Source organism: Lepidochelys kempii, chromosome 17 (genome assembly GCF_965140285.1).
Source record: "Lepidochelys kempii isolate rLepKem1 chromosome 17, rLepKem1.hap1, whole genome shotgun sequence".
Taxonomy (NCBI): domain Eukaryota; kingdom Metazoa; phylum Chordata; order Testudines; family Cheloniidae; genus Lepidochelys; species Lepidochelys kempii.
Window position 1 is genome coordinate 227,106 of NC_136396.1, and position 22,638 is coordinate 249,743.

Here is a 22,638-nt window from a genome sequence, read left to right on the forward strand (position 1 = left end):
TGCTTTTTGCTCCGAGTCTCTCCCTTTCCGGTTTCTACCATTTCAGTAAGAGCTGTAGAGGGTAAAGCTGTGTTTTGGACTAACAACAAACACTGTGAAAGCCAAACACACACCAGTTTAATTTTGGTAGCATCCTTCACATAAATTGTACCATGAAGTGCTCTAGAGCTCTACGATATAAATACACAATGAGAGACATACAGGTAGGCAAGGCAGATTTTCTGTTGAGGCTTAATGAGATGGAGGGCTCACGAGACAGATACAGGGAGGGTGTTCCAAGTGCCAGGACACAGAGAAGAAAACTCTCATGCTAACAGTGGCCACATTGTGTGAGGAAAATCAGGGAACCAGGGCTAAATAAATAGAAGGAGCAGTGCAGAGATAAGTTCGCTACATCCCTCGCCCCACTAACTCATCACTATAGAGCACTACATAGGCACAATCAACGGAACTCTTTCATATGGGAAGGGGCCACTTTTAATGGGGGGTGGCCTCAAATCTCGAAACTGTGACTCTCATGGGCAACTGTGTTAAGAAGAAACTTATATTGGATTATGAATTGAAAACATTTCCCTATCTATGGTAGATATGTGGCCCCCATCACTGTAATATCTGTGGACCTTACAATCTTTAATGTATTTATCCTCACAACCACCATGAGAGCAGGGGAACTGAAGCAGAGAGAGGCTAAGTAACTTGCCCAAGGTCACACAGGAAGTCTTTGGCAGAGCAGGGAACAGAACCCAGACCTCTCAAGTCCTCTAACCAATGGCCTACCCTTCCTCTAGAGTAATGCCTTGCGATTTTTAAACTGAAGTGTCACTACAGGGAGGAAATAGTGGGTGTCACCTCCACAACTACCTCCCATTGCTACACTTGCAGCCCCAGGAACAGCTGTAGTGTGAAACTAGCCAAGGCTGCCTCCCACAACCCCTCCCAGGGGAGCCCTGAATAGACAGAAAAAGAAGAGAAGCCAAGAGCCAACCATCAGTTACAACTTCTGGAGTCCCTGCCTCAACACAGCCTGGAATCTGCTCTAACTTGTGCCAGCTGGCTACAGCCTTCAAGAGACTGTACATGAGCTAGACACAGCCAAAGCACAGTGTCCACTAGCCACATCCCTCCTTGCACCTGGGGCAGTGGGGAGGAAGGCACAGGAGCCAAATACACTGATACTGTGCCTGCTGGGAATTCCTCCACCCTAGGCAATTCCCCAGCAGGCAACTTACAGGTTGATTCTGCTTCCTCTGCATCATGTGCACCTTGGCACAGAGCAGAACAGACCAAAGAATCTGCCCCAAAAGTACTGAGTGCAACTCCTTGATCGTTATTAAATAATATAGAAAAGAAGAGCTGGAAGGGTCTGCAAGAGGTCATCTCGTCCAGCCCACAAATACCCATACAGCTACATCTGCAGAGCCCCCTAGTGTAGATGCAGCACATACTAACAGGAGTTTTTCTGCTGACATAGTAAGGTTATCTCCTTGAATGATATTCACGGTGCTAACAGAGGAACTTTGTAGACAGATGCATCCACACTACGGTTTTTGGCAGCACAGAAATGTCAGGTAAAATCAAATAGATGGTACCCCCCACTGTTTTTTTCCATCTCCAATGCCCATTAATTTATTAAAATTTAATTAACCATGGAACAATTTATCAAGGGTGGATTTTCCATCACTGGCAATTTTTAAAATAAAGACTGGATTTCTTTTTCTTTTTTAAGATATATTGTTGTTCAACAGAAATTATTTTGGGGGAGTTGTCAGTGTTATACAGAAGGTCAGACTAGAAAAATCACAATGTTCTGAGAGACTTTCCGCTTTCATTAAAAAAATAAATAGAAGTTTCTATCCTTCATGGCTGTGGAGAAAAGCTCAAACCAGAGTGTGTCTGAAAGACTCAAAAGCCAGAGGGCAAATTTAAAGAACCGCATAATTTTTTTTCAATTCTTGTGATTTTTAAGTTGATTTCATGATTTCTGGGAGCTTGACTCATGAGTTTTGAAAAGCTGGGGGTTGGCAATTCTGAGAACAACCTTGCAATTCATTCCTCCTGACCAATACTTTATTGCAAAATGCCCGAGTCACATAAACCAATTCCTCCACTCACCCCAGCAAAGCAGCATCTTTCACCCCATACATCAAGCTGATGGTGGGGTAGGACAAAGGAATCAGCCACAGACTCCAGCTCCTATGAGCAGCTGTCAAAACAGGGACTGCTGCATTGGGGCGGGAGGGGAAACGGGTTAATTAGGGCCCAGCCAAGGCCACCTCTTCCCCCCCGCTACGCCTCCACCCACCCATTCAGAGCTATGCAAGAGACACCCCTCCAGCACAACTCTGGGTGCACTAGGACCCAGGTATGCCTCCCCTACTTTCCTCCCTGTGGCTTGGGGGGGGAGGGGGGAAGAATTGTCGGGTGGAGCCAGCCAGAGAATCCAGCCAGTAAGGGCAGCTGCAGAAGCACCCAAAGCAGGGAGGTTCAGAGAAATTTCTGTATTTTTGATTGGACCTTCTCTGACCTGTGCTGTGCTGATTAGCAGTTTGTGCCAACCCTCCTGCTCCTCTACAGTCTTTACACCTCAACTTAACTTCACAGGATCTGCCCCCCTTACCCTCTTCTCCCGTATCCTGACCCCTCAGTGCCCTTTCAGTGATCCCTCTTCCTTCACTTTTCTTTCAATTTACCTAATTCGCTCCTTACTAAACCCACCAAAAAAAACTGTGGAATTAACACAGTTTGCTACCATCACATGCTGCTTGTATGTTCCACTGCCTTTTCCCTCCCTGAGTCTATCTGGTCTATTTCAACTGTAACCTCTTTGGGGAGCAGAGAGTGGTCTAGTATGTGCACTGCCCAGCACAATGGGGCCAGTTCATAGAATCATAGAATCATAGAATATCAGGGTTGGAAGGGACCTCAGGAGATCATCTAGTCCAACCCCCTGCTCAAAGCAGAACCAATCCCCAATTTTTGCCCCAGATCCCTAAATGGCCCCCTCAAGGATTGAACTCACAACCCTGGGTTTAGCAGGCCAATGCTCAAACCACTGAGCTATCCCTCCCCCCCACTGAGCTATCCCTCCCCCAGTTCTTCGTTGGTCCTCAGACACTACCATAATAAACATGATTATAAATAATAAGAAGATACAAAGGTCCTTCATTTCTTTGGTACTTTGGAACTATACCATTTATCAACTGGATACAAAATTCTTCAGGTAACAGAGCAAATTTCCATATGCGTAGGTCCATTGACACAGCCTGCACACTGATCCTGCATCTCTGTGCTTGTTTACACAGTTTTTGCAATGATTTAACCAAACTGGCAGGAAAAACTGATCTACTTAAATCAGTGCACCTAAGGTGACAAGCTGTCCCAATTTTATAGGGATAGTCCCGATATTTTGGGCTTTTTCTTATACAGGTGCCAATTACCCCCCACCCCGTCCTGATTTTTCATCCTTGCTATCTGGTCACCCTAAGTGCAACTCCTTAGTGTGGATGAAGTTATAGTGGATGAAGTTATAGTGGTATAGAAGTGTTTAACTTGTATAGCTTGTTTTGGTAAATTTACTGAAAGAAACACATGCAATTTTATAACTCATCCTGTAAAAGTAGTTGGAAACAAACCAGGACCAGCTCCATTGAATTACAGCTCTCAGAAATGGTCACTAGCTCTTTCACCAGGCACTCCCTCAGCCCAGGTCATACCATTTCAAACTGAACATATCCTGTGATTAAGGAAGAAGCAGTATGTCCTCCCTAAGAAACAGAACATTTTTCTTCAGCCCTATCCACTGAGACTAACATTTATGACTCAGTATCTTCCAGCTTCCCCCAACACATTTCTTACTCAGCTTCCCAGGCTCTATCTCAGCAGAAACAAAGCAGTTATGTTTGATTTTCTAAGACTTTTAAAAACTGAGTTTACAGTTTTAAGAATAATCAGGAATGATTAGATTGCTTTATTTCTAAGGCAAGGGTATCAAAACCCATCCTCCACAGGTCTGGTCTAGCACTGTAGATGTATTTACATGGCCTGCAGGACAATCAGGTTCTGCAGAACCTGAGTTTTAACTTCAAGTTTTGAGCCCTCCAGGTTGTAAAGATAACATTCTAAATATAAATTTACTGTAAACTGGGTGTACAGACAGCCTGAAACACTTTCTGAACGGAGTGAACTCTTCTGTCCTACCATTAATTTTGACTTGCTACTTCTCAAGCCTAATTATGCTTTAAAAGCGTCAGCATTAACTATTTCGCTGCTGACCAATTTCAGCAGATGGGATGCAGAAGGGGATGGAAAAAGAGACTTGCTGGGTGTGAAATTGTGCATTGCTACAGAAAAGGTAGTGCACAGGAAAGAATGGTCGGAAAGAGATAGAGAAAGGAGGCTGGGGAAAGAAGAGAAAGGTCAGAAATAGTAGTGATCATAAAGGGGAGCACATTTTCCCACTGAGTGATAACAAGTGTGACAATAAGGTATTGAATAAAGAAAACCCACCTGTAAGGTTGGTTAACTTATTCTAGCAGACAAAGGTACAACTACAGCCAATGGCTAGAAGCTGAAGCTCCATAAATTCAGACTAGAAATAAGGTGCAAATTTTTACTTGTGAGAGTAATCAATCATCAGACCATCTTACCAAGGGTTGTGGTAGATTCTCCCCATCAGTGGAAATTTTAAAATCAAAATGGCATGTTTTTCTGAAAAACAGGCTCTAGCTCAATCTCAGCTGTGGGACTTGAGGCTGGAATTAATACAGGGAAATCCTATGGCCTGTGTTATGCAGGAGGTCACCTAGATGGTCCTTTCTGGCCTTAACATCTATGTCCTTCCTCTATGGTATCATCTCACCTACTGACAAAGCAAAACAATGGAATTTAAATCAAAGACTGATTCTAAATCTGAAGCTACCTTTGATACAAGTCTTGTTCTCTGGCTGCCTGCTTTCTTCTGGAACTCACTGTTTACCCCTTGTAACTTCCTACATACCAGAAAAAAAAAAAAAAAATTGGGACACTGTTGGAAATGGTATGTTAAAGCCACATGTCAACATCAGGTGAAAACACAGTGTGTATGGACATGTAGTTCAAGTGCCTTTCCATTGTAATCACAACTTTGGTGCTGAGTGTCCATCACGTGGTTCCCATCCATACTGGCCTCACTAACAGCATCCTTGCAAAATTCCGCAAGCAGAGATCAGGAAGAGGATTTTGCAAATTTTCAAATGACAAATTCTGCTGGAAAAAACTACACTACTTGGGTGACAGCCGCATTGTAATTGGGCACCCCAACATGACTGTATTTATAATGTAGGTAATGCGGCCTAATTCTGCTTGTTGTGTCTTTGTACCAAACTCCAGAACCCAAGAGACCAACTTGGCTACAGCAACATTGCAAAAAGCAAAAGCCAGTGTGTGACTAATTAGATGGTCAGTGGCTGGTATGGGAGAGAGGACTCACTGACAAGACAACATGCTAATGTCTTACATAACAATACCCTCTACTGAACATGTGAGTAGTAGTTCAACTGCCCTGAAGTTAACTGTACACAAATAATTATTTTTATGATAATAAGTCTCATTCTATGTGTGTGTTGTTTGAAATTTAAGCAGAGAGAAAAAACTAAATGAATATTCAATTCTACATTTGAATATCAGGGTCTGGAAGGGACATTTAGTACAATGCTATCCCTAGCATGGGTAAGCCACTTTGAGCAAAGGACAAGAGAAAAATCAGAATTTTAACAAAAACAGCAGAGAATCATCACTAGCACAGTACAACTGTGTAACTTTTAACTCATAGAGAAGTGAGTAGGTCAGTGGCTGCCTCACTCAAGGAGTGTTTATCAAATAATTCTCTCTTTTTGATTGCTTTAGAGTACTACAGGAAAGGTAACTCCTGGAGCTGGTGTTCTAGAGGTTATAGCTGGGAGTTTGGGGAACAGTGTCTAACGCTCAGAATCTGGAATTCGCTCCCTGATGTTGCCCTCCTGATTCACTCACCATTTCTTTAGAATTTACTTCCACACTATGCTATTGTTCTGAAAAATGTTTGAGGAGGGAGAGGAATGCCACAAGTACTCCTTTGACAGACGCCTTTAAACAGTTTAATTTCAAGGGCCCTTCATATTTTGACTATTAAATAATAGAGGACGTAAGCTGGAACATTTTAGAAATACCAATGACACAGCAGAGGGGAAAAAAGCCTTACTTTTGTCCTAGTAAAGTTTGTTGTAACATCTCTCCTGACAGCTTTTGCTTTTAAAACTGAAGATGTGGAACTCCTATTACTCCAGCTATCTAAACTTCAGATTCATTCATTCCTCTAAAATGCAAAGTAGAACAGGAAATGCTGACAATTAAATCATGCTGTGTGTATTTTAAATATATATTACATGTTTGTCACAGGGACTTGGAGAAGGGAGAATCAGAAGTGAGGAGAGAAAAGTATGTCATTGAATAATTCTGCTGGAGTTTTAACTTTGTTTATTACTACTCATATAGTACCAGAGATGTATTTGAAACTTCTTGTGTTTGACAGCAAGACTCCTGCCCCATGTAGTTCATAATCTAAATGAGAAAGAACAAAAAAAGCAAGGTAATTCTGATTTTACAAAGGAAGCAGATCATGTAATTTGTTCCAGCTCGTGTGTTGCTTTATTTTCTTTTTTTAAATGTCAGAGAGCAAGTGTAGATAAACCTGGAGCAAAGATTAACAATGGAAAGTAAAGCAGTTTTAAGAAAGAATTTGAAGGATGAGAATGAGGCTGTTTATTGCATAGAGGGGATACTCAGATTTCAGTCAGCAAGCTAAACAGAAAATATCTGTGAGAAAAATGAAGTGGGCAAACCAGAAAGAGATCAGGGAAACTTACAGAGTCAACACCGTGGATTTCTATATTTAGGGAGCTGGCATTTTTGCTCTTTACCAGGTGGCACCAGCTGTGTAAATCAGTTAAAAAGATGCTGCTAGTTCCAGTATCCACAATGATTCCAGTATCAATGAACTAAAACCTAGATGGCTCTACGGTAAGGTTGGGGCATAACTGGTTGGAAAACCATTCCCAGAGAACAGTTATCAGTGGTTCACAGTCAAGCTAGAAGGGCATAAAAAGTGGGATCTGTCCTGGGTCCGGTTCTGTTCAATATCTTTTTTAATGATTTAGATAACGGCAGAGAGTACACCTATAAAGTTTGTGGACAATACCAAGCTGAGAGGAGTTGCAAGTGCTTTGGAGGATAGGATTAAAATTCAAAATGATCCAGATAAACTGAAGAAATGTCTGAAGAAAATAGGATGAAATTCAATTAGGACAAATGCAAAGTACTCCACTTAGGAAGGAACAATCAGTTGCACACGTACAATATAGGAAATGACTGCCTAGGAAGAAGTACGTGGAAACAGATCTAGGGGTTATTGTGGATCACAAGCTAAATGAGTCAACAGTAACTGTTGCACAAAAAAAAAACAACAAAAAAAAACATGATATATGAGGAAAGATTGAAAAAACTGGGAATCCCGCCCTGTGTGTCTACTGGTGGGGACATGCCTGCTGTTACTCGAATTGCCCCTCTGCAAGGAGAATCTCAAAACCAAACCTCTAGAGCTCAGTCTTCAGATGCCCAGCTCATATGCACATATGGGTGTGTGTGTGTGTTAACGTAGGCACTACCAGGATTCAGGACACCTTCACTTAAGTGCCCACTTTGGCCTCAGAGGTCCTATCTACACAAGATAGATCAGTATCCAAATTACAATAAATGCCACCAGTAGTGCAGCTGTGTTGATGATAGTAACAAAATAAGCTCTAGTGTAGATGAGACTCAGGTGGCTTTACCACCATATCTCAAAATCTGCTCTGAGCCATGTTAGATGAACGATGGTTAGAATACCAAGGGCCTATTTATGCTATTACTCCCAATAGAGGGCCTGCACTGGGGCTAAAGCAGTAATGAGAGAATTAAAAGAAAAATAGGAAGATAGGAATTGCCTTTCTGGATCAGACCTGGATCCTATCCAGTCCAGTATCCTGCCTCAGACAGTGGCCAGTAACAGATGCCTCAGGGGAAGATGCAAGATGCCTCACATTATGCAGATGTTGGATAATCTGCCCCCACATTAGGTCTCCTCCTAATCCCTAATAGTTAGGGATTGGTGTAAAATCAGAACCATGAAGTTTTTAATACCACTTTCAACATCTGTTAGCATTAACTTTGAATATTCTTATCCATGTAAACGTCCAATCCCTTTTTCAGTCTTGCTATGTTCTTGTCTTCAACAACTTCCTGTGGCAATGAGTTCCACAATCTAATTATGCATTGCACAAAAAAGTATTTCCTTATATCAATTTTGTATTTGCCACCTTTTAATTTAATTGACTGTCGCCTTTTTCTTGTGTTATGGATCAGAGAGAAAAGAAGTTCCCAATGACCACTAATTATGGTATATATTTTTGTCATGCCTCCTCTTATTTGTCTCCTTTCTAAGGTAACAATCCTACTCTTTTCAATCTCTCTTCATAGGAGTGTTTTCCAGGACCTTGATCATTTTCACCAACCTTCTCTGAACCTCCTCTAATTCTGCACTACTGAGAATTGACAGAGTTTGGCTGGCTGCTGCTTCTCCAATACAAATGCTAATTTTAAACATAAGAACAGCCCTACTGGGGCAGCCCAATTGCCCATCTATCTTGCCCAATATCCTAGCTTCTGACCATGGCTAGTACCACATGCTTCAGAGGGAATGAACAGAACAGGGCAATTTTGAGTGATCTGTCCCTTGTCATCCAGTCCCAGCTTCTGGCCGCTGGAGGTTTAGTGGCATCCACAGCAAGGGACACATAACTCGCCATCTTGGCTAATAGACACTGATAGACCAACCTATCCTCCATTAACATATCTAATTCTTTTTTGAACTCAGTTATATTTTTGGCCTTCACAACATCCCATGGCAACGAGCTCCACAGGTTGACTGTGCATTGTGTGGAGAAGTATTTCCCTTTGTTTGTTTTTAAAAGGATGCCTATTAATTTTCAACACATTCCCTCTCTCCTCCTCCATCATTGCTGCCTCCTCCAGCTTCTCCTCCCCCACAGACTGCTTCCTGTCAGACTCTCCCTGTACAAACTGCAGAGATTGTCAGTGGGGAATTGTATTCATTGCCCAAGCAACAGACTGTGTACTGTGCTTGAACTGTCCCATCTAGGTACCTAGAGCAGCGGTTCTCAACCAGGGGTACATCAACTAATCTAGATCAGTGGTTCTTAAACTTTTGTATTGGTGACCCCTTTCAAACAACAAGCCTATGAGTGCAACACCCTATAATAATCAAAACCACATTTTTTTATATTTAACACTATAAATGCTGGAGGTGAAACGAGGTTTGGAGTGGAGGCTGACAGCTCATGACCCCCCAAGTAATAACCTTGTGACTCCCGGAGGGGTCACGACCCCCAGTTTGAGAACCCCTGATCTAGATTCTTGCCTAGTTGTACAATAGGCTACATAAAAAGCATTAGCAAAGTCAGTACAAACTAAAATTTCATACAAAGAGTTGTTTATACTGCTCTCTATACCATACACTGAAATGTAAATACAATATTTATATTCCAACTGATTTATTTTATAATTATGTGGTAAAAATGAGAAAGTAAGCAATTTTTCAGTAATAGTGTCTTGTGACACTTTTGGTTTTTTATGTCTGATTTTGTAAGCAAGTAGATTTTAACTGAGGTGAAACTTGGGGGTATGCAAGACAAATCAGACTCCTGAAAGGGGTACAGTAGTCTGGAAAGGTTGAGAGCCACTGACCTGGAGCATTTTAACTGCAGAGTCCACAAGGGGCAGTCCAAGTGCAACACACAGCCTGTGGCTTTGGTGGTGAATCCAGCACTGCCCTAACCCATTCAAAACCACTCCTATCAGAACCTCACTGCACAATATACACTTGTGCCATGGGGATTGTGAAGAATGCACCCCCCCATGCTGTTTGCTGTGATCGTAAGACCCGAGTGGTGAGACACACACACACACACACACTTTATATACATTACATGTGTGTTTGTAAAATTACTTGATTTAAGCCCAAATTAGTAATTTCATAATTACACCTTAAAAAAAATCAGAAGAATTACTGAAAGTTAGTAAGGGTTGGCATCTCTGTGATATCACACAAAAAGAACCCCAAAACATGATACATATGCCCTCCTCACAACCCCAGCATATTCCTGCCTCAGTCTCTTCCCACCCTCTGTACCCCCACATACACTCACCTCTTTAAAATATAAGCCCCAAACCTGCCTTACTTTTCTTCTCCCCATCTCAAGCACTCACACTTAACTTTCCAAGCAGGAGTTTTCCATTGGAAATTGTGTGTGAAACACAGGGACTTCCTGCTGAAACCCTGAAGAATTCTCTCCATTCCTCTCAGTCTGGACACACATTAGAAAGACTGCAGAAGAAAACAGCAGTTAAACAAATCTTACCGCAGCCCTGAACTTCATTTCCGATCCTTTTCAGCTCACAAGGCACTTTCAGAGAGTCAGTTATGCTGTCTCAAAGCAAGAAATCTGAGGTCAACTCTCTTCAATCAGTTTGCCTTTTTTACTTTTAATGACATTTTTTGGTACTGTCAAGAACCACTCCTGCCTACGCAACTCCTACCGGAGCCTGCTAAAGAAGGCGTTGTACAAGGAGGAGAGTGAGCAAAAAAAACTCTCCTCCCCTTCTAGACTGAGAGAGAGAGAGAGACAGACACACAGATCACAAGCTGAAGCTCAAGATAAAAGAAGCCTGCTGCCTGTATGTGGAGCACAAGCCGTCTAATGACAGAGAAAAATTGAAAGAAAAGAGGCTGGAAACCTTGGTCCAGAGCCTACAACCCAAAACCACAGGAAAAAAGCAAAGGCAGCAGCCATATGTTCTGCTGTGGCAAAATTTGCACAAAAAGGCAGCTACAAACAGGAACAACATCAAGTGGGCTACACTGAATCAAACTCAAACACACTGACCTGCAAGTCCACAGCAAAGTTCCTGAGCCTGAAGCTGTAGCTCCTCTCATGACTCCAGCAAACCAAAGGAACCACTGCAGGAACTTTGATGGTAGGAAATGGTTGATTTTCTTGTTTGTCCTTGCAACAGTTTAGCACATGTACCCAGCAACATTCTTTTCCAGAATTGTTGTGAAGCATCCACACCCGAAGCTCCTTACAACCAGAGTTGGACCAGTGCATGCTAGCACACCTGCAGCACTTATCCCATAGTGCCCAGTATTGCTGCTGGCAGTAGGGGCTTTTGGGTTATTTCCCAGCACGAGGCACTTCATTATAGGACGCAGTTATGAGTCCCCCTGCATTGGGGCAGTTGCAACCCTCTACATTTCCTGGCCACACTGGGGAGTAGTCACAGGATGGCAACAATTCAGCACGATCAGAGCTTGAAATTGTCTCAGATATTGCAGCCATCTGCACTGTGCTGGAATGGATGAAACACACTGCACTCCAGCTATTCTAGGCGCAGAGCAGCCCCCAGGTAGTCATACAAAGCTGCTGTAATTTATGGCAGACTTGGAGCTATCGTCAGCAGTGCTGGAGGCCAAGCAGTCTCTTGAAGGGGATCAACTCCACACAGAGTCAGGAGATTTGATTTCCCTTCTATCTAGACTTCTGTAACAAAAAGTATTAAAAGGCAATAAAATTTTTCCAGCCATACAATTTGATTCACAGCAACATGCCAGCAGCCAAAGGAGTTTCTCAAGAGAAGATGAGTACTGGGTGGTATGTCTCAGAATCCAGAAAATTGCAATCTACACGGACCATACTGCCATGAATTTCCCTTTTATATTGTTTCATGACTATCCCTCTCTTCAAATAGCTCACAACATGGGGCGCTGCAGCTAGCCACTACCTGGGCAAATTATTAAAACGGAAGGAGCACCTGCACGTGCTGTCCACGCACAGCGGAAGACAAAGTTCCTGTCCTGAAATCTATAGCATGTCAAGCTACTAGACTGACAATACAGCCTTCACTGACTGAGCCGTTGTTCAGAGTCCCAATTAAAGAGATTTGTGCTCCAAGTGCCTTGTATGCATCTATACAGAGGGACTTCTACTCTGACCCAAACGAGACCTAGTTCAGATTCCCTGGTTTTCTGCAGAAACCACACCCTTCTTTGCATCTTCAGGTCTGGTAAAATGAGGCTATTCCTGGTGCCTTGTGTTGTCTACTCAAACTTTTCTGAGATTAGCCACCAGGACTGGAGCTATTTCAGACAATCAGTACTGGCCAGTTTCCAGGGACTTGGGGAGGTCAACAGCGGTACCCAGTCAAAGCCCCTCACTATTCAGTGACTGTAAAGCTTTGGAGGAGAGTGGTCAGGCAGAGCTCAGTGCAGCATAAAGGGGATGCAGTAGTAAAGATAAGTTGGTTCCCTTCCCTGAGTATACTCTTAAGAGTAGAAGTGAAGATTGCTCATTCTTCAGCCATTAGTCTGGTGATTCTCATATATCTGAGGATCCTAGGTCATATTCTAACATTACTGTTCAAACCACAGTTTGTTTGATGGAAAACAAAATGTTTGGAGGATATAGCTCAGTGGTTTGAGCATTGGCCTGCTAAAGCCAGGGTTGTGAGTTCAATCCTGGAAAAGGCCATTTAGGGATCTGGGGCAAAAATTGGGGATTGGTCCTGCTTTGAGCAGGGGATTGGACTAGATTACCTCCTGAGGTCTCTTCCAACCCTGGTATTCTATGAGATTGTATTTTTCATCTGTGAAGTACTGGCATGTGTGTCTAGGAGCTGCAGAGAGACCATTAAGGTTTATAGTTTGTTGGCAAACTGTGACAATGGGTGGTGATCAGCTGCCCTCACTAGCAGGCTCCTTATGGAGAGGAGCAGAACCTGGAAAAAAAAAAATCTAAAGACTTAAATTTCTTAACCAGGGGTTACTCCACCTTAAACTTCCATGTACTTCCAGAATTTCTGCTCCAAAGGTAAAGGAAATTCCCCATTTCAAGTCTTCATGGCTGCTAGCATCACCTCAAGTCAACCCACATGGAGGTTTTCTTCCCCCCCACCCCCATCTTTTCAGTGAAACTGCCTACCAGCAATACATACCCCTTAGATTTCCATTATAAGCCCATCTTGTCTTATATGAAATATGGCTGGATACGGATAATACTGTAGCTCACAAAAGCTTATGCTCAAATAAATTTGTTCATCTCCAAAGTGCCACAAGTACTCCTTTTCTTTTTGCGAATACAGACTAACATGGCTGCTACTCTGAAACTTGGATGAGGGATCTCTTAAAACCCAGATAATTGAGGAAGAGGTGTTCGCTATTTGGTGTGGCACTCTGATCATACTGACCCAATCCCCCAGTGTGCAGCTAGGAGACATTGTTCTGTGCAGGTGCCATCTTTTAGAGGAAACAGAATACTAAAGCCCTGAACATTTGTGGCAAGGATCCTACGGCACTTTTGAAAAGAGTTGGGGCATCAGCCCTGGTGTCCTGGCCAGATTCTAGTTTGAACAATTACACTGTCTCCCTTATTTCCCCCCTACAGTTCTAACTGGCTGCAAGTTCTCTTTTCACTTCTTGTCCTCAACTTCTATGGAGTTATGGTGAACTGTTAAACAATTGCTGCATTCCAATAAAAAGCAAGCTGTGTTTCAGCAGTGGGTGAAAGTATTCCTATAGCTCAGAAAAGCTTTGTGATCCTGGCTGAGAGGCACTATTTAAAACATGCCATTCTAAGTCTCATGTTTATTGTACTCTGGCTTCAGAAAGCACTGAAGTACACTATGCTATACTGACATGTTGACACAACCCACACCCTGGCTCTAAGCAGCCCCCTGCTTGAAAGGGCCTGGTATGTTTACAACTGCAGTACTGTAGTTAACCTCACCTCAATCTGGAAAGTGAATTGGCCTTTAAAATAAAGCTCAAAACTAGAGGAGCTAGTGTATTAGGAATTTGTTTAAAGAGCTGCCCAGTTAATTAAGTCTGCTTCTTCAGATCACATCTGCACTATACCAAATTTTGTGTCTGGTGGGTGTGTGGGTTACATGGTTACAATAGCATGGACCCCTGAAAAAACTGTAAAAACATTGATCGGTTCTGCAGCATAGGAGAGACCAAACCATACACAAAAATCTTGCTGAAGCTTTGCACTTTTGGTGCTGTAGTTCAACTCAGGAACACAGTTAAAACCCAGTTTAGTTCAACTTACATTCCAAGAATAAACTATGTTTTAACCCTGTCAGGTCACCACTGTTATAATGCAGTGGTGTGGATGGCACCTGAGCCTTTCAGCTTTACTCTGGCCCTTTCTGAAGAGAGTTAATTCCCATTAGCATTTTTCTAAAATCTCTCTAATCCTAGCCTGGATTCCAGCCATGGAAGGAAAGAGACAATGCAATACATGTGGGGAATTACACATCTGCACCACAGAAGGTTATTAGGTGAGTGAAACTTCATCAGGTACCTCACACGTAACAGCTTCCCTCTCTCTTCAGAAAAATCCCACTTTATGAACAAAATTCTGCCTCAATCTCACCAATACACTTGTGCCACACCTCAGGACTGGACCATCATCACTCTTTACACAATCCCTGCTTATTGATACAGAGATTCCAAGGCCAGAAGGGACCACTGTTGTCATATAGTCTGATTTCCTGGTTAGCACAGGCCACAGAACTTCCCAAAAATAATTTCTAGAGAATATCTCTTAGAAAAACATTTAATCTCGATTTAAAAATTGTCAGTGATTAGAAGAGTTTACACTCTAAGTAGACAAGACAGAAAGAAAGAGAACCATACTTTAATCACCATTTTACAGATCATCAACTTGAGGGTTAGAAAGATTGATTAACCCTCTCAAGGCCACAAATGGAAGTCTGTGGCAGAGACACTAACTGAATCCAGTTTTCCTCACATCCCAGTGTAGTGTCTTAACCGCAAGACCATCCTTTCATCAGCTAGTGTATTGTGCTTCTGGGTGAGATGCAGATTATAAACTCTGTGGGCAGAGAACACTGCATTTTTCTCTATGTTTGGACTGTGCCCAGAACACTGATGGCACTCAAATAATTAACAACCATCACTGCACCTTCAGTGCAATACATCTTCTGGTTTTAAAAGCATTGACACTGGATGGAAGAACAGAAACAAGGTGCTAGCAGGCATATTACTGAAAGGAAAAGAGTCCAGTACAGACCATAGACTACAGTAAAGTAGAAGATAAATCAATAAAAGTGATCTGAGCTGTGATGTTAAGCCACATTGAATCATGTTCCACATTCTTCAGACTGGTTTCAGAGTAGCAGCTGTGTTAGTCTGTATTTGCAAAAAGAAAAGGAGTACTTGTGGCACCTTAGAGACTAACAAATTTGATATAAGCTTTCATGAGCTACAGCTCACTGCATCGAATGCATTCAGTGGAAAAATTCTTCAGACTAACATCCTCCCCTTCCTAATGCCCTGCATCTGCCTCTAGTTCACACAAGCAAGCTCTCAAAACATCTCTCCACAGTTGCTAAAGCCCTGATCAGGACAGAACAGGCAATATTCCTGCTTTTGAAGCTAAAAAACTGCAAAGGATATGATCAACTCCTGCGGGAGGGGAACATAATCCTATCTTTGGGGAAGTCTGAATTAGGAGAGAACCAACTGTGTGTAGATGGGACGGGGGTCAAAAAGCATACAGGTAAAATGCCTTCTGTTTAAAACATATTGATCCTTGAGCAATATGGCTCAAATGCAATCCAAGCAGTTTCTTCCTTGCCAGCTAGGCGGAAGTCAATGACAATCTGTGCTGGGTGCTAAGGACAGATGGAGGTTCCATTGCTACTAAAGGCAGAGATGTGAATCAACTTTTCCAAGCCCCTTCACTCAGTAGTGACTCACTGAAGTCTTGGATGAGAGCACTGGGACTGCTCTGCCCACTACTGATAAGCAGTGAATTCCCTGCAAACTAATTCACATTCAAAACAAGGGGACAGGAAACTCTTCCTGTCTGAACTGAAAGCAGAACATGAACTGCCTAGCTGCTCCAGCAACTGCTGGCTCTATTAAATTAAATAAATTAATGAATTTGAACCCAGCCCCATTAAACTGGCTTTGGGAAAGCATTCATCTCCTAAATTCAGGATTCCAGGTTTTGCTATACAATATGAATCTGGAAGTCTAAGATAATGCCTTTAGTATATTCTGTACACAATACTTCATTAGCAGAGTGATGGGTTTCATGGTTTAAGTACTCAAAAAAGCCAGGAGATGCCAAGTGTGAGTGCAGTTATAAGTTCATGTACCATTTCTCACATAATACAATTTTTTCAAGTTTTTTTCTACAAGTTCTGCTGCCTTTAAAAAATGCAAATACATGTAAATTCCACAATCTGAAAGTATTTGGCTAGATGCTATTGGAACCAACCCATCCCACACAGGCTAGGAGGGCTCCAAAAGGAAGGCTCCCTCCAGCATGTCATAGGAATTCTTTAGCTGGAGAAAACAACAGGTCTCTTCATCAACCAAAAACATTCTTAAGATGCCCTGTGCTGCATACTTTAGGTGATCCAGACTGGTAACAGCACCTTGACTTCCTAAAGTAACCTAAAATACGGCCCTGAGGTTTTGAAGGACATCTAACTCACCACTTAAAAAACTCCTGTCCTCATGTATGGTTGAAATTAGCAAGAACATCTGACCTCCATGATAACTGAAATCACCAATGCCTCCTTCACAGAAGGCAACTGAACACCAGTGGCTGGCATTGTTGATGTGTGTTTCTAATAAAGCCTTCCACAACCAACCCCTGAGAACCCCATCCCTCCACAAATAAATATGCATATTCCAAGAATCCTAGGCTCAGAGACAGACTTTTAGATCTTTTCCTCTTTTTCCTTTGAGGGGATCAACGAGCATATGGACAAGGGGGGATCCAGTGGATATAGTGTACTTAAATTTTCAGAAGGCCTTTGACAAGGTCCCTCACCAAAGGCTCCTAAGCAAAGTAAGGTGTGATGGAATAAGAGGGAAGGTCCTCTGATGGACTGGTAACTGGTTAAAAGATAGGAAACAAAGGGTAGGAATAAATGGTCAGTTTTCAGACTGGAGAGAGGTAAATAGTGGTGTCCCCCCGGGATCTGTACTGGGATCAGTCCTATTCAACATATTCATAAATGAGCTGGAAAAAGGGGTAAACAGTGAGGTGGCAAAATTTTCAGATGATACCAAACTACTCAAGACTGTTAAGTCCCAAGCAGACTGCAAAGAATTACATAAGGATCTCACAAAACTCGGTGACTGTGCAACCAAATGGCAGATGAAATTCAATACTGATAAATGCATAGTAATGCGCATTGGAAAACATAATCCCAACTATACATATACAATAAGGGGGTCTAAATTAGCTGTTACCACTCAAGAAAGAGATCTTGGAGCTACTGTAGATAGTTCTCTCAAAACATTCACTCAATGTGCAGCGGCAATCAAAAAAGCAAACAGAATGTTGGGAATCATTAAGAAAGGGATAGATAAGAAGACAGAAAATATCATATTGCCTCTATATAAATACATGGTATGCCCACATCCTGAATACTGTGTGCAAACGTGATTGCCCCATCTCAAAAAAAGATATATTGGAATTGGAAAAGGTTCAGAAAAGGACAACAAAAATGATTAGGGGTATGGAATGGCTGCCATATGAGGAGAGATTAAGAAGACTGGGACTTTTCAGCTTGGAAAAAAAACAACTAAGGGGGGATATGATAGAGGTTTATTAAATCATGACTGGTGGGGAGAAAGTAAATAAGTGTTATTTACTCCTTCTCATAACACAAGAACTAGGGGTCACCAAATGAAATTAATAAGCAGCAGGTTTAAAACAAGCAAAAGGAAGTTTTTTTCCCCCATATAATGTATAGTCAATCTGTGGAACTCTTTGCCAGACGATGTTGTGAAGGCCAAGACTATAACAGGAGTTAAAAAAAGAAAAAAACTAGATAAGTTAATGGAGGATAGGTCCATCAATGGCTATTAGCCAGGATGGGCAGAGATGGTGTCCCTAGCCTCTGTTGCCAGAAGCTGGGAATGGGCAACAAGGGATGGATCACTTGACTATTACCTGTTCTGTTCATTCACTCTGGGGCACCTGGCATTGGTCACTGTTGGAAGACAGGATACTGGGCTAGAGCAGCCTTTGGTCTGACCCAGTATGGCTGTTCTTATGTTCCTTACATGCTGTTCAGTACTCAGATACCAAGACACTAGGCGCCTTTGAGAAAAAGGCACAGATAAAACAAGACAATTGTAACAGATTTAAATCTGGATACTGCACATACAGATCAATTGTATCCCTACGACACTTAGGTTGGAAAACAGAAGCTGGGCTGACCTAATAAACTGAAGAACTCTGTACATCCTCGCTTCCTACTGAATCAATAAAACAGGAGATGCATGACAGGCACTAATCATGTCTATCAAAACAAAGTTCACTCCTTACAAATTGTCTCCATACAATATTTCAGGACTAAACAGTACATCTCATGTGCAATCAGTCACTAGCATGGCTATTCTATCCCATGTACCACCAACTCTCACTTAAATGTCACCACACTTGTGGTTCAGGGGGTTGCTACCAAACTGCAGCCAAATTAGATGCCTGTCAAATAACTTCATAGAAATGTCCCAGTAGCACCATGCATTTTGAACCCTGCAGTAATTGCTGCACGAGTCTCAATAATAAAGAGCCTAAAAAATAATTCATTGTTTTCTTTACCCTATTTTATTGCAATGCTGGGTGGCTCCCCTACTTAATCTGAGGCAATACTAGAATAATTATTTCAAAAAGTCATTAATACGAACAGTCAGACGCAGTTCAGCTGGTGTGCATTCCTCATAAGTGACTTTCTCAACAGGCCCTCCCAGTGGCAGGACCTAATCTTCCTTTTATGGGGAAAAAATGTTTTCACAGGAAAAGTTAAGTGTCCAAGGTCTGAGCATATTTCAGTGCTTTCAGCAGCCAACTGCTTCTCTAAAAACACATTCTTTCTGCACACACAAAACAGAATCTATTCCCTTCTCATTATGAAGCTGCTCCTCTCTTTCTCCAAATGCTGTTAGAATCATCACTCGCTTCCTCCACAGGCTCCGTTCCGACACAGGCAAGGGTGGATCATGCCCATCTTGCCATGTCACCTGTGGCAACAAAGAGGTGAGTCAGTTTTCCAAATCATTAGGAAAAGACTGATACCCAGAGAAAGACAATAGGTGGCTGAGAAAAATGGTGCACACACAATTTAAGTTTAAGTTTGCAGCATATATGACTCAGTGGAAGAGACCTGCAGGAATAGGAGCTCTCTCTTTCTAGAAATGGTAATAGTTTTAAAAGGACTGGGGCCAGAAACTGAATTACAATGAAAGCCCCTATCCCATGGACATTAGACGTGGAGTGTATGAAAAGTGCTGCTAGCCCTCATTTCAGTAGAAGGAAACAGGATTTCCCTCTGCTACTCCCCCAACAAGATCCCAGGGAAATGTTTCTAATAATAGGAAATGACTATATAAGGCCAGATCAGCACTAAAACTCTTTGCAATCTGAAAAGAACAAACAAAACAGAGGTGAGGAGAGAAGCAATTCTCAGAATGGGGTTCTTCACACTTCGCTATCCTCCAAAAGGGTAATATAGGATATTCTGGCAACTCCCCTCAACACAGCCAGGAGAGGGTGGCATAGGAGCAATACTCAACTTGTGGCTATTCTAGACGTCTCAAATTCAATCAGCACTCCTCTCCAGAGCAAGAAGCACTACTCCCAGAGCCCAAATATACACACAGCAGCACAGGGAAACTAGAATAAACTGACAAGAGCTGTTGTGATCCCTCCCTGCCCATCTACATAATCAGGAAAGAAAGAGAGCACACATGCAAAATGGAATCTCAAAGCCATGAAATAATCCTAAGATGATGGTTTTACACTGCATTGTGTGTTTGAATTGTGCTGTAATGTTTGCTTTATGCACACAGGTAGGACCTCTCCATGATTATTTTTCTCTCTGAGACTCCGAGGAGAGTCCTTGTTGGCTCTGAAAGGTACCAATGTCCTGTAGCACCTCCCAATGGGAGGAGCTGGCACTAGACTAGCTGAGAACTGTCCTCACTCAGCGCTTCCACATAATTTAATGATTTGTAGGCTCGTGCTAAGCAGCTTAACAGTTCAGCAATTACACAGCCATCATCTATACAAAGATGTATGTAGATGTCACAAAGACGTCAAAACCAAGTTGTTCTCTGAGGCTGTAATTGTGGCTGAAGCAATATACATCTCGCAGACTCTCTGAGATGCAAATCCCACAAGCCCAGCTAAAGAAATACTGTCCTTTGGTTCATGCAAATTAAAGGGAGTTTCTACAATAAATGCCACAGAGCACTGCTCTGCAGGATATGATCAAACAGGAATGTTCCACTATAGTTCCTGGCCATGGGTTTTATATTCCATACTTGCTCTTGTCTTGGGATAAGGCCACAGACTTTCCATTGTAGCCAAGGCCTGCTGGAATAACACAAGCTGATGTAGTACCTCAGATACCATGATAATAAGCAAAATATAAACACCAAGACAGGATAGGCACACTTCCCTGAGCTGAAGCAGTCAGCTGCACCTGAGCATAGTTAGGTTCAGAGCCTTTAAAGAGGATGGGCTACTCTAATAAGAGAGATAGGTTTGCTGACCAGAAGCCAGAATAGAGTTCTGCAGATAGAATCACTGCTTTATGTCATGTTTGTAGTTTACATATTGTTCAGCTGCCTGAAGAGAATGTGTCCAGGCTTTACTGGTCTATAGTCCTTTGGTTGATCAAGTCAGAAGCCGCAGAAAGGATTGTTTTTTGTTTCCATTTAACCTGGCCCACTGTTGGAATCTTCACCTACTGCTCAAACCTTAGCCCCATCACAATGCTACACATCTAGGAAAGGGTCTGCTCTCAAAAGTCTCTTATGCCTTTCTACTCATCTAGCATTTCCTTCCTGATGTTTCATATTCAGTGTATAATTGAGGACTCTATTAGTCCTTAAAGAGTTCTAAACTGCACTTGAGTGCTTTCCTTATTATACGTTTGTTTGTGGGAAGAGTTTCATCTCTTTGTTCTGAATGACACACTTGGTTATGAAACTTGAGCAAAACTCACTCCAACCAAATTTCTGAGGATAATACTCTGTACTTAATTTTCCCTAGCCAATCTAGATGCTGATTGAGCAATGCCCACTGTATGATTATTAAGAAACAGTTCAGAAAAGCAACCCACGCTGGCACTGTTTGTAGTCATTAGCATGTGAAAACTAATTTATTTCAGAAAAAAATAGTCTTGGGACATTGACAATGAACAGAGAGTGTAGATAAGCAGCTTCTTGTGTATCCAGTGACAGGCTGGTACAAAGTCCCAGCTCCAGTCCTAATCCCTAAAATTGTTGCCTTCCCTACTGATGCTTGGTACTGAGTCTCAAGAGACAGTTAATAAGTTGTTTGTTCAGTTCCAGAAAGTCTATTCCTGGAGAAATGATAGATCTGTGCTCTGCCTGTATCAAGAGAGATCATCAACATGAGAACAGCAGCTGGGAAAGCAGAGATTAACTTCAATTGCCCCAACCAAATGTCACAGAGGCAAGGCCCTGTGCATCCTGCAATTTCCTGGACACACAATTTGCTGTGGATGCTGTCCCTTGATGTGAAGTTGTGCAGCAGAATCTCAGCTGCTGCTTTTTTTTTTTTTTTTTTTAATGTTTCTATCCCCTTCTGATTCCGCAGAAAACATGAACTGAGAGTAATTTATATACCATTGTCTGCCTAAGTCTGCAACCAGTCTGAAACACTAGATCTGAGTTGTGAGCTGCCTCATTCATTTCAGTGGGTTAAGCCTGAAATCTAGAAAGCTGTATTTAAAATGTCAGCACTATTAACTATTTTGTTGTGGATCACTGTGAGACAACCAGCTGCTGGGTTTATTCCAGAATATCAAACTGTCATCCTCACCTTTCCAAGTATCAAAAGACATAACTGGCCACTACCCAGCTGCTCAGCCTCCAGCTTCTCCCTGACAGCTTAATTAATCCAGTTGTGCGTTAAACAGGGGAAATAAACCATCGTTGAATACAATTACTGTTGAAAATAATCAGACAACATTTTACATCAATGAGTATTTTCAATCATGAGTCATAGCTGTGTGTCTCTATGTAGGAGTATGGGAGGTGGGAATCATGAGTATTTCATGACAAATACGATAAATTAATGCTGCCATGGAATTCAGGGCTGTTGCAGTAGAATTTGTTCCACTTGTGCCATGAGTACATGGGGCTCTGGCTGTAAGTGGGAACATGCAGAGGCAATTCTCACAACCCCCCCTCCCTCCCCGTTGTTTCTGGAATAATATAGCTCCAGCTTTCCAGTACAATAGTGCAATGTATCAGATACTTAGTCACTTGTGGGGAAAAAAAAAAACCTGGTGAAAATATAAAAATCATACTAAACACTCTGCTTCATGCTGGACAGAGGACACGGTGCAGAGAGATCAGGAGTTCCGAAGACAATGTAGTCATTACATAGGAAAATGTCTTCTTCTAGATGTCATATTAAACCCATA

The 22,638-nt window shown here is 42.1% G+C and overlaps 1 protein-coding gene across 6 annotated transcripts in view; it reads right to left on the bottom strand.

Annotated features, from left to right (window-relative positions):
* MYO1C (myosin IC) overlaps positions 1 to 22,638 on the bottom strand; it is a 119,068-nt gene that overhangs the window by 67,310 nt on the left and 29,120 nt on the right. Inside the window, exon 1 of one of the 6 annotated variants that reach the window (XM_073315955.2) lies at positions 11,016 to 11,471. The exons of 3 other annotated variants lie outside the window; for them this stretch is intronic. In XM_073315955.2, coding sequence (XP_073172056.1) covers positions 11,016 to 11,237 — 222 coding nt within the window. In that variant the 5' untranslated portion in view covers positions 11,238 to 11,471. Of the gene's footprint in view, positions 1 to 10,490; positions 10,751 to 11,015; positions 11,474 to 22,638 lie in introns of those variants that run through there. 2 more of the 6 variants (XM_073315958.2, XM_073315960.2) reach the window with 2 other exon arrangements.